Source organism: Oryx dammah, unplaced genomic scaffold, assembly GCF_014754425.2.
Source record: "Oryx dammah isolate SB20612 unplaced genomic scaffold, SCBI_Odam_1.1 HiC_scaffold_2, whole genome shotgun sequence".
NCBI classification, from domain to species: domain Eukaryota; kingdom Metazoa; phylum Chordata; class Mammalia; order Artiodactyla; family Bovidae; genus Oryx; species Oryx dammah.
Genome location: NW_024070186.1, coordinates 110,575,947 through 110,590,327, shown reverse-complemented (window position 1 = coordinate 110,590,327; position 14,381 = coordinate 110,575,947). Strand labels below are relative to the sequence as shown.

General features: G+C 38.5%; 1 protein-coding gene and 1 long non-coding RNA gene across 9 annotated transcripts in view; both read right to left on the bottom strand.

Moving 5' to 3' along the window:
- SENP7 (SUMO specific peptidase 7) overlaps positions 1–14,381 on the bottom strand; it is a 146,120-nt gene that overhangs the window by 116,748 nt on the left and 14,991 nt on the right. For all 8 annotated transcript variants that reach the window (XM_040225759.1, XM_040225761.1, XM_040225758.1 and 5 more), the window contains 2 exons: positions 5,996–6,048; positions 428–526 (listed from right to left, as the gene is read on the bottom strand). In XM_040225759.1, coding sequence (XP_040081693.1) covers positions 428–526; positions 5,996–6,048 — 152 coding nt within the window. The remainder of the gene's footprint in view (positions 1–427; positions 527–5,995; positions 6,049–14,381) is intronic.
- Positions 11,629–13,532, bottom strand: LOC120852552. Its single transcript, XR_005718586.1, has 2 exons — positions 13,136–13,532; positions 11,629–13,081 (listed from the first exon to the last, which is right to left on the bottom strand). It is a non-coding gene; the product is annotated as an uncharacterized LOC120852552 (long non-coding RNA).

Below are 14,381 nucleotides of genomic sequence, written 5' to 3'. Positions count from 1 at the left end.
GCAAGGGATTTTAATAAGTTTAGCATTAGTGTTAGTTGCTCAGTCATGTCTGACTTTCTGCAACCCCATGGACTGTACCTCTAAGCTCCTCTGTGCATGGGATTCTCCAGGCAAGAATACTGGAGTAGGTTGCCATTTCTTTCTCCTTTAATAAGCTTAATATTATCATAAATTTAAAAGATAATATATAATAATGAGATTTAAATTCCATGAAGAAAACAACCATGCACAATACACTATTCTTAGATTTAAACTGAAAAATGACCCAAACCTCAAAGCATGATTTCAACATATGCCAGAAATAAATTTAAAACCTGCAATTATGTAATATAAGAAAATAAAAAAAAGAACATGTAAGAAAATAAAAATTCAGCTTTATTAAAATATTTTAAAACCCCACATACTTATAAGAAGAGTTTTTATTTACCCCCTGCAAAGAAACATCCCAGTGTTCTGAGCTTCTGAGTTTGGACAGTGGTGACTGAACATGAACATCCTCTGGTTTTGCATTTAATATCTTTGTTATCTGAAACCAAAATGAGAAAATAATTAGTTTAATTGAAATATAAGTAAGAGCTGAATGAGCTAACAGAACCACTACATTACCTGCATTAATATTTTGCTATTACTTTTAAAGAGTTTTAAGTTCAGTGCTTAATTTATAAGTAGTTAAATATGTGGAGAAGGAAATGGCAAACCACTCCAGTGTTCTTGCCTGGAGAATCCCATGGACGGGGGAGCCTGGTGGGCTGCTGTCTATGGGGTCGCACAGAGTTGGACACGACTGAAGCGACTTAACAGCAGCAGCAGTAGTTAAATATGATTTTACAAAAAGTCTCTTTCACTCAGTATAAAAGTAGATAAATGAGGTATCACAATAACTAGTTAACTACTCTTACTTGCAGTTTCTTCCTCTTCTAATCTCTCAAACACTACTCCCAGAGTTCTCTAATACACAAATCTAATTACGGCTACAATCTTAAACTACAACAATGGTGCCCATTACTTACAGATGCAACTCTTAACAATCTGGGCTCTCTGATGTCACTCACACATCACAAACTTTACACCTTAACCACACTGAGTTTACTCAACCTCCTTGAGGCATACATCTCTAGACCTCTGTATGTACTGCTCCTTTAACCTAGAATGCTCTTCGCTCTATTTCTCCCCTATTAAATACCTCAGATTCTGCAAAAAATTATTCTTATTCACACAATCGTCACTCCCATACCAAGGCTTTCCTTTCTCTGGGTATTAGTACTTGGTAGTTTGTATTACACATATCATGCTATATTATAATTATTTATCTACATGTTTGTCTTCTTCACCAGACTATGAAGGGACCAAAAGAGTGTACTCTGACTTAGTCACCTTTATATTCCAAAGTGAATGGCTTACAATACACTGAATAAACAAATGAATGGATGGATTGTAGCCACAAGCTTTAAATCATCTGTTTAGAACTTAAATAATTTAACTTTCACATTATAAATGATGGTTAAGCATCAAGTTTAGCTTATTATATAACATAAAATAAGCACTGGGCTTCCAATATAATAAGCATCAGGCTTCCCAGGTGGTGCGAGTGGTGAAGAACCCACCTGCCAATGCAGGAGACATAAGAGACATGGGTTCAGTCCCTGGGTCTGGAAGATCGTCTAAAGGAGGGCAGGGCAACCCACTCCAGTATTCCTGCCCAGAAAACCCCATAGACAGAGGAGCCTGGTGGACTATAGTCCACAGGGTTGCAAAGAGTCAGACATGACTGAAGTGACTCAGCATGCATAATAAGCACTGTATCAGCTACAATCAGTAACACCATAAAATGGTTTCAATACGAGTAAAGCAAAAGGGCTTCCCTGGTGGTCCAGTGACTAAGAATCCACCTTGCAATACAGGGGACACCACTTTGATCCCTGCTCTGGGAAGATCCCACATGCCATGGGGAAACTAAGCCCAGAACCACTGAGCCTTAGCTCTGGAGGCTACAAGTCACAACTACTGAAGCCCACACATCCTAGAACCTATGCTCCTCCACAAGAGAAGCCACCACAATGAAAACCCTGTGTCGTGCAACTACAGACGAGCCCTCGCTCTAGTGCATCCAGAGAAAGCCTGAATGCAGCAACAAAGACTCAGTGAAGCCAAAAATAAATAGATAAAATTATTTTTAGAAATCTACAAATGGTAAATGCTAAAGAGGGTGTGAAGAGAAAGGAACCCTCGTACACTGCTGGTGGGAATGCAAATTGATATACCCACTAGGAAGAACAGTATGGAGGTTCCTTAAAAAACTAAAACTAGAGCTACCGTATGATCCAGCAATGCCACTCCTGGACATATAACTGAAGAAAACCATACTTTGAAAACATACATGCATCCCAATGTTCACTGCAACACTATTTACAAAAGTTAGTAGGTGGAAGCAACTTAAACGTCTACCAACAGAGGAATCGATAAAGAAGATGTGGTCATATATACAATGGAATATTACTCAGCCATAAAAAAGAATGAAATAGCATTTGCAACAACATGGCAAGAATACACAGAACTGTACAAAAAAGATCTTCATGACCCGGATAATCACGATGGTGTGATCACTCACCTAGAGCCAGACATCCTGGAATGTGAAGTCAAGTGGGTCTTAGAAAGCATCACTATGAACAAAGATAGTGGAGGTGATGGAATTCCAGTTGAGCTATTTAAAATCCTAAAAGATGATGCTGTGAAAGTGCTGCACTCAATATGCCAGCAAATTTGGAAAACTCAGCAGTAGCCACAGGACTGGAAAAAATCACTTTTCATTCCAAACCCAAAGAAGGGCAATGCCAAAGAATGCTCAAACTATCGCACAATTGCACTCATTTCATACGCTAGTAAAGTAATGCTCAAAATTCTCCAAGCCAGGCTTCAGCAATATGTGAACCGTGAACTTCCAGATGTTCAAGCTGGTTTTAGGAAAGGCAGAGGAACCAGAGATCAAATTGCCAACATCCACTGGATCATGGAAAAAGCAGGAGAGTTCCAGAAAAACATCTATTTCTGCTTTATTGACTATGCCAAAGCCTTTGACTGTGGATCACAATAAACTGTGGAAAATTCTGAAAGAGATGGGAATACCAGACCACCTGCCCTGCCTCTTGAGAAACCTATATGCAGGTCAGGAAGCAACAGTTAGAACTGGACATGGAACAACAGACTGGTTCCAAATAGGAAAAGGAGTACGTGAAGGCTGTATATTGTCATCCTGCGTATTTAACTTCTATGCAGAATACATCATGAGAAATGCTGGGCTGGAAAAAGCACAAGCTGGAATCAAGATTGCCAGGAGAAATATCAATAACCTCAGGTATGCAGATGACACCACCCTTATGGCAGAAAGTGAGGAGGAACCAAAAAGCCTCTTGATGAAAGTGAAAGAGGAGAGTGAAAAAGTTGGCTTAAAGCTCAACATTCAGAAAACGAAGATCATGGCATCTGGTCCCATCACTTCATGGGAAATAGATGGGGAAACAGTGGAAACAGTGTCAGACTTTATTTTGAGGGGCTCCAAAATAACTGCAGATGGTGACTGCAGCCATGAAATTAAAAGATGCTTACTCCTTGGAAGAAAAGTTATGACCAACCTAGATAGCATATTCAAAAGCAGAGACATTACTTTGCCAACAAAGGTCCATCTAGTCAAGGCTATGGTTTTTCCTGTGGTCATGTATGGATGTGAAAGTTGGACTATAAAGAAAGCTGAGCACCGAAGAATTGATGCTTTTGAACTCTGGTGCTGGAGAAGACTCTTGAGAATCCCTTGGACTGCAAGGAGCTCCAACCAGTCCATCCTAAAGGAGACCAGTCCTGGATGTTCATTGGAAGGACTGATGTTGAGGCTGAAACTCCTCATGTGAAGAGCTGACTCATTGGAAAAGACCCTGATGCTCGGAGGGATTGGGGGTAGGAGGAGAAGGGGACGAGAGAGGATGAGATGGCTGGATAGCATCACCAACTCGATGCACATGAACTTTTGGGTGAACTCCGGGAGTTGGTGATGGACACGGAGGCCTGGCGTGCTGGACAGGTGATGGACAGGCTACGATTCATGGCGTCGCAAAGAGTCGGACACGAATGAGCGACTGAACTGAACTGGATGGATTTAGAGATTGTTATGGACCTAGAGATTGTTATACTGAGTAAAGTAAGTCAGACAGAGAAAGACAGATATCATATGACATTGCTTATTTGTGGAATCTAAAAAATGGTACAAATGAACCTATTTACAAAACAGGAATAGAGTCAAAGACATAGAAAACAACCTTACTGTTACCAGAGGAGAAAAGGGGTAGGGAGGAAAGATAAACTGTGAGATTGAGACTGACATAAACACACTGTTGTTGTTTGGTTGCTAAGTTGTGTCTGATGCTTTGCAACCCCATGGACTGTAACCCGCCAGGCTCCTCTGCCTATGGGATTTCCCAGGCAAGAATACTGGAGTGTGTTGCCATTTCCTTCTCTACATACACACACTATTACATATAAAATAGATAATTAATAAGGATCGACTATATAGCACAGGAAACTCTACTCAATACTCTGTAATGACCTATATGGGAAAAGAATGTTGAAGAGTGGATATATGTACATATAATTGATTCACTTCCCAGGTAGCACAGTGGTAAATAATCTGCCTGCAAATGCAAGAGACGTGGGCTCAATCCCTGGGTCAAGAAGATACCTTGGAGTAGCAAATTGCAAACTGCTCCAGCATCCTTGCCTAGAAAATTCCATGGACAGAGGAGCCTGATGGGCTACAATCTATGGGACTGCAAAGAGTCGGACACACATACACACACAGAAGCAATGTAAAATCTCCTTTTTAACTCCTTTATTTATCTCACTTAAGCTAAATCCAGATTTTTTTCTTTTATTTTTTGCTGCCTGGCATGGCTTGCAGGATCTTAGTCTCCAACTAGAAATTGAACCCAGACCCACAGCAGTGAAATCACAAAGTCCCAAACACTGGACCACCAGGGAATTCACTAAATCCAGAAAATTAAATGAAGAAACCACACCCCACAAATCTGAAGTAAGCAAAGGTAGAATAAGAGTACCCAAAGCTACACTCTGTGTGGTCTTGCAAGGTACTCTTGATTTCACAGCCCTCCTTTGTGATATCTTCTTCTCACTCTTTTTTTCCAAAAGCTGTGCCAAATTAAAGTTATTTGCGTATAATTAGAATGCTTCAGAGAAAAGTCACTAATAAATTATTATAACGCAAATCAAGGAACTATGGCATTAAATCACAAAATTCTATAGGAAAAAAGATTATCTTTTTAAAAACAGATTAAATCTTTTTCAACACCTTCTAGGTAGGTAAAAACCTCATTTTGCCTGTTTTGCTACTCCTGGCTTATATGAAAGAAATAAATGAAAAAATATGTTTAAAAAGATATATACCAAATAGTAACTTTCAGTGCATAACTTGAATACAACTCTTCAACATCTACAGTATCATAAATGAATGCACATGAGGTACTCTAACAAATCTGATCATCAAATAAATGAGTTCTGTTTTATATAAATTTAAAATAATATTTGAAAAGTATACTAGTAAATTTTATAATGATTTAAACAAGGCTGGTCCCAGAAAGGATTTCCTATTTCCTAGTTAACCCTTGATTAATTAGGATATACCACTGGTGGGTCAGATGGTAAAAAAGACCTAAGTTCAATCCCTGAGTCAGGAAGATCTGGAGAAGGAAATGGCTCCCCACTCCAGTTACTGTTGCTTGGAGAATTCCCTGGACTGAGAAGCCTGAAGGCCATGGGGTTGCAAAGAGTTGGACATGACTGAATGACTAACACATCCCCCCCCAAAACACTGATTAGTTATAGATTTACAGTATTTTCTTTAAAATTTTATTGAAAAGACAAATACCAAAATACTTTCAATATTATTAACTCTAAAGATAATCCAAAAGTTAAGAGCAAAACTAATACATACCTTATGTAACTCTGAAGATGAAGGCTTTTTCCTTTTCCCTTCTGTGACAATTTCTACAAAGACATGATAAAAATTAGCATTTAAGAAACAACAGAATAGAATTAATCCTTTCATAGCTGTCTTCTGTCTTAAAGTAACTTTTCTTGTTAGATTTACAATTTATAATCATACACTTCACAGAACCTGAAGGACTTACATAAAGGTTAAAAATAAACAGAAGAGTAACAGATTCTCATAAAATTTTTTGATTAAACAATATATGTACAATGACAACTGAAATACGATAGGTAGCTGACTCTAAGAACTAAGTAAGAAATTCCCTGGCAAAAATCCTAGTATCTGAGAGGTCTTTGATGTATTTTGGTTGAACTGTAAGACCAGATAAATTCTTATAATGGGGAACAAGGGGGCTATGGGAGAGGAGAGCAGAGGGTAAGGGCTACATATCTAAGCATCTATGCAAAAGAGAACAGCTTAGATCTTTCTTCACCATTTTTCAGACTTCCTAACGGATGTTCTTTTTTTTTTTTAATTTATTTTTCTAACTGAAGGATAATTGATTGACAGAATTTCGTTGGTTTCTGGCAAACATCAACATGAATGATTCTTTTATTCAGTCAGCAAATATGTATTGAATGTTTATCATGTGCCTGGCACTGTGCCAGCCAGTGGGTATTAGGTAGTGAGCAAATTTAACACAGTTTAAGTCTTCCTGGAACTTACAATTCACTGGAATTTCTCACAAATTTCATAATAAAAATCAATCATAGAGATCCACACATATGTGGTCACTTATTTAAGACAAATACACCCCCTGCAATTCAGTGAGGAAGGGATGATCTTTTCCATGAGTAATGCTGAAGCAATTTTATAACAAAATGATATAAAAAAATAAATAATAAACATATTATAGACAAAAATTATTTAAAATGGATCAAAGATTTAAATGTCAAAGACAAATAAAGCTTCTAGATTAAAAATGAAGGGAATATTGTCATGATCTTGGGGTTGGTAAGGATTTTTCAAACAAGATTCAAGTAGTACTAACCATAAAGGAAAAGATTAATAAACTCAACTTCATTAAAATTAAAAACTTTTGTTCACCAAATCTCATCACTGAATGAGAAAGCAAACTGCAGACTGGAAGATGATTTATGACGTAGTTATCTATGTACAGCATGATGACTATAGTTAATACTGTGTAATACATGTATCTGTCAAAGGATTCATAACCAGAATACATAAAGAACTCCTATAAAGCAAAGGCAAGACAACCCAGTGTTCACAATGGGCAAAACCCTCGAATAGGTACTTCATAATAACCAGAATACATAAAGAACTTCTATAAAGCAAAGGCAAGACAACCCAGTGTTCACAATGGGCAAAACCCTCGAATAGGTACTTCATAAAAATTTTTAAAAAGTCCAAATGGCCAATAAACATATGAAGTATCTACTCATTATTCAGTTCAGTTCAGTTCAGTCACTCAGTCATATCCGACTCTTTGCGACCCATGAATCGCAGCATGCCAGGCCTCCCTGTCCATCACCAACTCCTGGAGTTCACTCAGACTCACGTCCATCGAGTCCATGATGCCATCCAGCCATCTCATCCTCGGTCGTCCCCTTCTCCTCCTGCCCCCAATCCCTCCCAGCATCAAAGTCTTTTCCAATGAGTCAACTCTTAGCATGAGGTGGCCAAAGTACTGGAGTTTCAGCTTCAGCATCATTCCCTCCAAAGAAATCCATAAAGTACCTCAATTTCATTATTACTAGGGGAAAGTGAAAGTGAAAATGAAGTCACTCAGTCATGTCCGACTCTTTGCAACCCCGTGGACTGTAGCCCACCAGGCTCCTCCATCCATGGGATTCTCCAGGCAAGAATACTGGAGTAGGTTGCCATTTCCTCCTCCAGGGGATCTTCCCAACCCAGGGACTGAACCCAGGTCTCCCACATTGCAGGCAGATGCTTTAACCTCAGAGCCACCAAGCTAAAATATCAATAGAACATCATTTACCCTTGTAAAATTAAAAAGACAAACAATATCAAGTTTTTTTAACAATATCAAGTATTGGTAATTGGTCATATTCTATGACTAGAAGTCTCATATACTGCTTGTGTGAGCGTAAATGAATACATCTACTTCGTCAGTCAGTATCTTCTAAAGTTAGACACCTGCTTACTTAATGTCCAACAGTAACATTAATAGATATTTAACCAAAAGAAATGAGTGACTATGCCTCTAAAAGGCATAAAAATGCTATCCTATAAAACAGGCTTGTATAAAAATTCTATCTTTGTTCTTAATGACGAAACCTAAAAACAATCCAAATATCCATCACAGGAGCAAGAATAGACCTTTGTGTACAATAGAAAACTACAGGAATAAAATTTTTTATACAATAGAAAATTACATAGTAATAAAAAGAATGAATAACTGCTATGCACAATATGAATACATCTCACAGACACTTATGTGGAATTCAAGAATGGGTAAAACAAATCTATGATGTTAGTTAGGGTGGTGCAAGTACCCAAACAGGGAAAGACAACTAACTCACTGGGACAGGATACAAGTTAGTCTTCTGAGATGCTCAAAATGTTCCAATCTTGAACTACGTGATAGTTATACAGGTTTATGTGTACAAGTATAAAAAGTCATCAAACATCAAAGACATGGTACTATGTCACATGTAATTGTTGTTTGCTCACTAAGTTGTGTCTGACTCTTTGCAACCCTGCAGACTGCAGCAAGCCAGGCTTCTGTCACCTTGAATATCTCCCAGAGTTTGCTCAAATTTATGTCCATTGTGTCAGTGATGCTATCTAACCATCTAATCTTCTGCTACCCCCTTCTCCTTTTGCCTTCAATCTTTCCCAGCATTAGGGTCTTTTCCTATAAGTGGGTTCTTCACATTAGGTGGACAAAGTATTGGAGCTTCAGTTTTGGCAACAGTCCTTCCAAGGACTATTCAGGGTTGATCTTCTTAAGGATTAACTGGTTTTATCTCCTTGCTATTCAAGGGACTCTGAAGTGTCTTCTCCAGCACCACAATTCAAAAGCATCAATTCTTCAGGACTCGGTCTTTTTGAATGGTCCAACTCTCACAACCACACATGTCTACTGGAACAACCATCAGTCAGTCAGTTCAGTCGCTCAGTCGTGTCCAACTCTTTGCAACCCATGAATCGCAGCAAGCCAGGCCTCCCTGTCCATCACCAACTCCCGGAGTTCACTCAGACTCACGTCCATCGAGTCAGTGATGCCATTCAGCCATCTCATCCTCTGTCGTCCCCTTCTCCTCCTGCCCCCAATCCCTGCCAGCATCAGAGTCTTTTCCAATGAGTCACCTCTTCGCATGAGGTGGCCAAAGTACTGGAGTTTCAGCTTTAGCATCATTCCTTCCAAAGAAATCCCAGGGCTGATCTCCTTCAGAATGGACTGGTTGGATCTCCTTACAATCCAAGGGACTCTCGAGAGTCTTCTCCAACACTACAGTTCAAAAGCATCAATTCTTCAGCGCTCAGCTTTCTTCACAGTCCAACTCTCACACCCATACATAGATTTGACTAATCGGAACTTTATCAGCAAAGTGATGTCTCTGCTTCTTAATACACTGTCTAGGTCTGTCAAAGCTTTCCTTCCATGGAGCCAGTGTCTTAATTTCATGACTGTAGTCACCGACCTCAGTGATTCTGGAACCCAAGAAAAGAAAATCTGTCATTGCTTCCACTTTTCCCCTTTCTATTTGCTATGAAGTGATGGGAGCGGATGCCATGATCTTAATTTTTTAATGTTGAGTTTTAAGTTAGCTTTTTCACTCTCCTCTTTCACTTTCACCAAGAGGCTCTTTACTTCCTCTTCACTTTCTGCCATTAGAGTGGTATCATCTGCGTATCTGACATTGTTGATATTTCTCCTGGCAATCTTGAGTCCAGCTTGTGATTCATCCAGCCCAGCATTTCACATGATGTACTCTCCATATATGTTAAATAAACAAAGTATCAATATACAGCCTTGTCGTACTCCTTTCACAATTTTGAACCAATCCATTGTTTCATGTCCAGTTCTAACTGTTGTTTCTTGACCCACTTACAGGTTTCTCAGAGGCAGGTAAGGTTGTGGGGTATTCCCATCTCTTTAACAATTTCCACAATTTGTTGTGATCCACACAGTCAAAGGCTTTAATGTAGTCAATGAAGCAGAAACAGATGTTTTTTCTGGACTTCCCTTGCTTTCTCCATGATACAATGAATTTCATCTCTGTTTCCTCTGACTCTTCAAAACCTAGCTGGCATATCTGGAAGTTCTCAGTTCACATACTGCTGAAGCCTAGCTTGAACAATTGAGGATAACCTTGCCAGCATGTGAAATGAGAGCAACTGTACCACAGTTTGAACATTTTTTGGCATCATCCTTCTTTGGGATTGGAATGAACACTGACCTTTTCCAGTCTTGTGGTCCTTGCTGAGTTTTCCAAATTTGCTGATATATATTGAGTGCAGTACTTTAACAGCATCATCTTTTAGCATTTTAAATAGATCAGCTGGAATTCCATCATACCCACTCACTTTGTTCATAGTAACACTTCCTAAGACCCACCTGACCTCACATTCCAGGATGTCTGGCTCTCAGTGAGTGACCATACCATCATGGTTATCTTGGTCATTAAGACATTTTCTGTATAGTTCTTCTGTATATTCTTGCCACCTCTTCTTAAGATCTTCTGCTTCTGTTAGGTCTCACCATTTCTGTCCTTTATCATGCCCTTCCTTGCAAGAAATGTTGCCTTGGTATCTTCAACTTTCTTGAAGAGATATCCAACAGTCCCCATTTTACTGTTTTCCTCTATATCTTTGCATTGGTCATTTAAAAAGGCCTTCTTATCTCTCCTTGCTATTCTCTGAACTCTGAATTCAGTTGGGTATATCTTTCCCTTTCTGCCTTGCTTTTCACTTATCTTCTTTTCTCAGCTATTTGTAAAGCCTCCTAAAACAACCACCTTGCCATCCTACATTTCTTTTTCTTTAGGATGGTTTTGCTCACTGCCTATTGTACAATGTTATGAACCTCTGTCCACAGTTCTTCAAGCACTCTCTCTACCAGATCTAATCCCTTGAATCTATTCATCACCTTCAAGGATTTGATTTAGGTCATGTTTGAATGGCCTATTGTTTTTTCCTCTTTCTTCTTTTAAGCCTGAATTTTGCAATAAGGAACTCATGATCTGAGCCACAGTCAGCTCCAGGTCTTGTTTTTATTGACTGTATAGATCCTCTCATTTTTTGCTGCAAAGAACATCATCAATCTGATTCCAGTACTGACCATCTGGTGATGTCCATGTGTAGAGTCATCTCTTAGGTTGCTGGAAATGGGTGTTTGCTATGATCATGTTTTCTGATAAAACTGTTAGCCTTTACCCTGCTTCATTCTGTACCGCAAGGCCAAACTTGCTTGTTATTCTGGGTATCTCTTGACTTCCTACTTTTGCATTCCAGTCCCCTGTGATGAAAAGGATATCTTTTTTTTTTTTTTGGTGTTAGTTCTACAAGGACTTGTAGGTCTTCCTAGAACCGTTAAACTTCAACTTCTTTGGCATCAGCGGTTAGGGGACAGACCTCTGTCGTTTTTGAGCTTGCACCAAAGTACTGCATTTTGAACTCTTCTGTTGACTATGAAGGCTACTCCACTCCTTCCAAGGAATTCTTGCCTACAGTGGTAGATACAATGGTTGTCTAAATTAAATTCACCCATTACCATCCATTTTAATTCGCTGATTTCTAAGATGTTGATGTTCTCTCTTGCCATAACCTGCTACAATGTCCAGTTTACCTTGATTCATGGACCTAATATTCCAGGTTCCTATGCAATATTGTTCTGTACAACATAGGACTTAACTTTCACCACCAGACACATCCACAACTGAGCGTCGTTTCCACTTTGGTCCAGCTGCTTCATTCTTTCAGGAGCTATTCATAATTCCCCTCTGCTCTTTCCCAGTAGCATACTGGACACCTTCTGACCTTGGGGGCTTATCTTCCAGAGACATATCTTTTTGCCTTTTCATACTGTCCATGGGGTTCTCCAAGCAAGAATACTACTGTGGACTTTGATTTCTTACTCCAGTGAACCACCTTCTGTCAGAACTCTTCAGTACGATCTGTCCATCCTGGGTGGCCCTGCACCCACGGCTCATAGCTTCCTTGAGTTTGCTGTGACCATGAAGAGACTATACATAATACCTCAACTTAATAATTAAAACTTTTAAAGTAACAGTTATAACAAATGGGCTATAGCTTATCCAGAAATCTATATACCTGAAACAATTTATCTCATTTCATAAAAATAGTGTGAGTTTCACCAAATGCATTTCCTAGAGTAATCACTGATATAAAAATCATTTTAACTTCTATACTTAAGCTTTTGATAGTTTTAAACAATTGTCAATAAAGTAGCACTTCTTAAATTGCCAAAAACAAGTAACATTTAAGTAAATGTTAAGAACTTCTTTAAAAAAATAGAAAGGAAGCCTTTCTTATATAAATTCAATTTCTAGTCAATTTTCAACTTAATATATAGGGCTTCCCTGGTGGCTCAGTGGTAAAGAATCTGCCTGCCAGGAGACACGGGTTTAATCCCTGATTCAGGAAGATGCCGCAGGGCAAATTAAGCCCATGCGCCAAAAATACTGAGACGAGACTATAGACCTCAGGAGCCACAACTACTGAGGCCAGGTGCGGCAACTACTGAAGCCCGAGCACCAGAGCCTGTGCTCCACGAGAAGAGAAGCCAGTGCTGAGAAGTTCACGCTCTGCAGCAAGAGTAGCCCCTATTTGCCACAACTAGAGAAAAGCCTGTGCAGCAACGAAGACCCAACACACCCAAAAATAAATAAATAAACATTTTTAAACAAATAAATATACTTTTAAAGTAATACAAGTTGCTTAAATTGAAGTTTATAGATTTTTGCATATTTATTTTAATTAATACTATTGTGATTTCCCAAAATTTTAGAGGTTTTTATAACTGAGTTGTTCCAACCTACATAAGATTGGTTGGAATATTTTAATAAACATATGATGTACCTCTACTTGTGACTGTCTAGTATAACACAGTATTTTAATAAACATATGATGTACCTCTACTTGTGACTGTCTAGTATAACACAGTGCTCAAGAATAAAATTATTAAAGCCAGAAAACCTAAATTTATATTTTGGCTTACTAGTTGTGACTTCCGTGAGACTCAATTGCATCCACGCATGCTTAGTAGTATCCAACTCTTTGGGACCCCATACACTGTAGCCCACCAGGTTCCTCTGCCCATGGAGTTTTGCAGGCAAGAATACTGGAACAGGTTGTCATTTCCTAATCCAGAGACTCAGTTTCTCATCTCTAAAAAGGGGAGTATATCCAGCTTTTCAATTGCTAAGATTAAAGTGAGATAGGCTAATCTCCCCCAAAAAATAAAAGCAAAAATAAATAAATGGGACCTAATCAAACTTAAAAGTTTTGCACAGCAAAGGAAACCATCAACAAAATGAAAAGACACCTAAGGAATGGGAGAAAATATTTGCAAACAACATGACTGATAAGAGCTTAATTTCCAAAATATACAAACAGCTCATATAACTCAATATTAAAAAAAAAAAAAACAATCAAACTATGGGCAGACGATCTAAGTAGACATTTCTCCAAAGAAGACATACAGATGGCCAAAATCACTGAACATTGCTAATTAATAGAGAAATGCAAATCAAAACCACAATGACATATCGCCTCACACCAGTAAGAATAAATATCATCAAAAGGCTACAAATAATAAATGCTCAAGAGGGTGTAGAGAAAAAGGAACCCTCCTACATTGTTGGTGGGAACTTAAATTGGTACAGCCACTATGAAATACGGTATGGGGGTTCCTTACAAAACTGAACATAGAGCTACCATGATTGAGTAAACCCACTCCTGGGCATATATCCAGAAAAGATGGAAATTCTAATCCAAAAAGATACAAGCAACCCCAGTGTTCACAGCAGCACTATTTATAAGAGTCGAAACATGGAAGCAAACTACATGTCTGTCAACAAGTAAATGGATAAATGCATAAATATTCCACACACATAATGGAATATTACCATAAAAATGTAATACTACCATTTGCAGCAACATAAAAGGACCTACAGACTGTCATACTAAGTGAAACAAGTCAGAAAAAGATAAATATGACATGATATCATTTGAATGTGGAATCTAAAAGGTAATACAAATGAATCTATATACAAAACAGAAATGAGACTTATAGACATGGAAAACAAAGTTATGGTTATTAAAGGGGAAAGGAAGGGCAGGAGAGAATAAATTATGAATATGGGATTAGCAGGGCAAA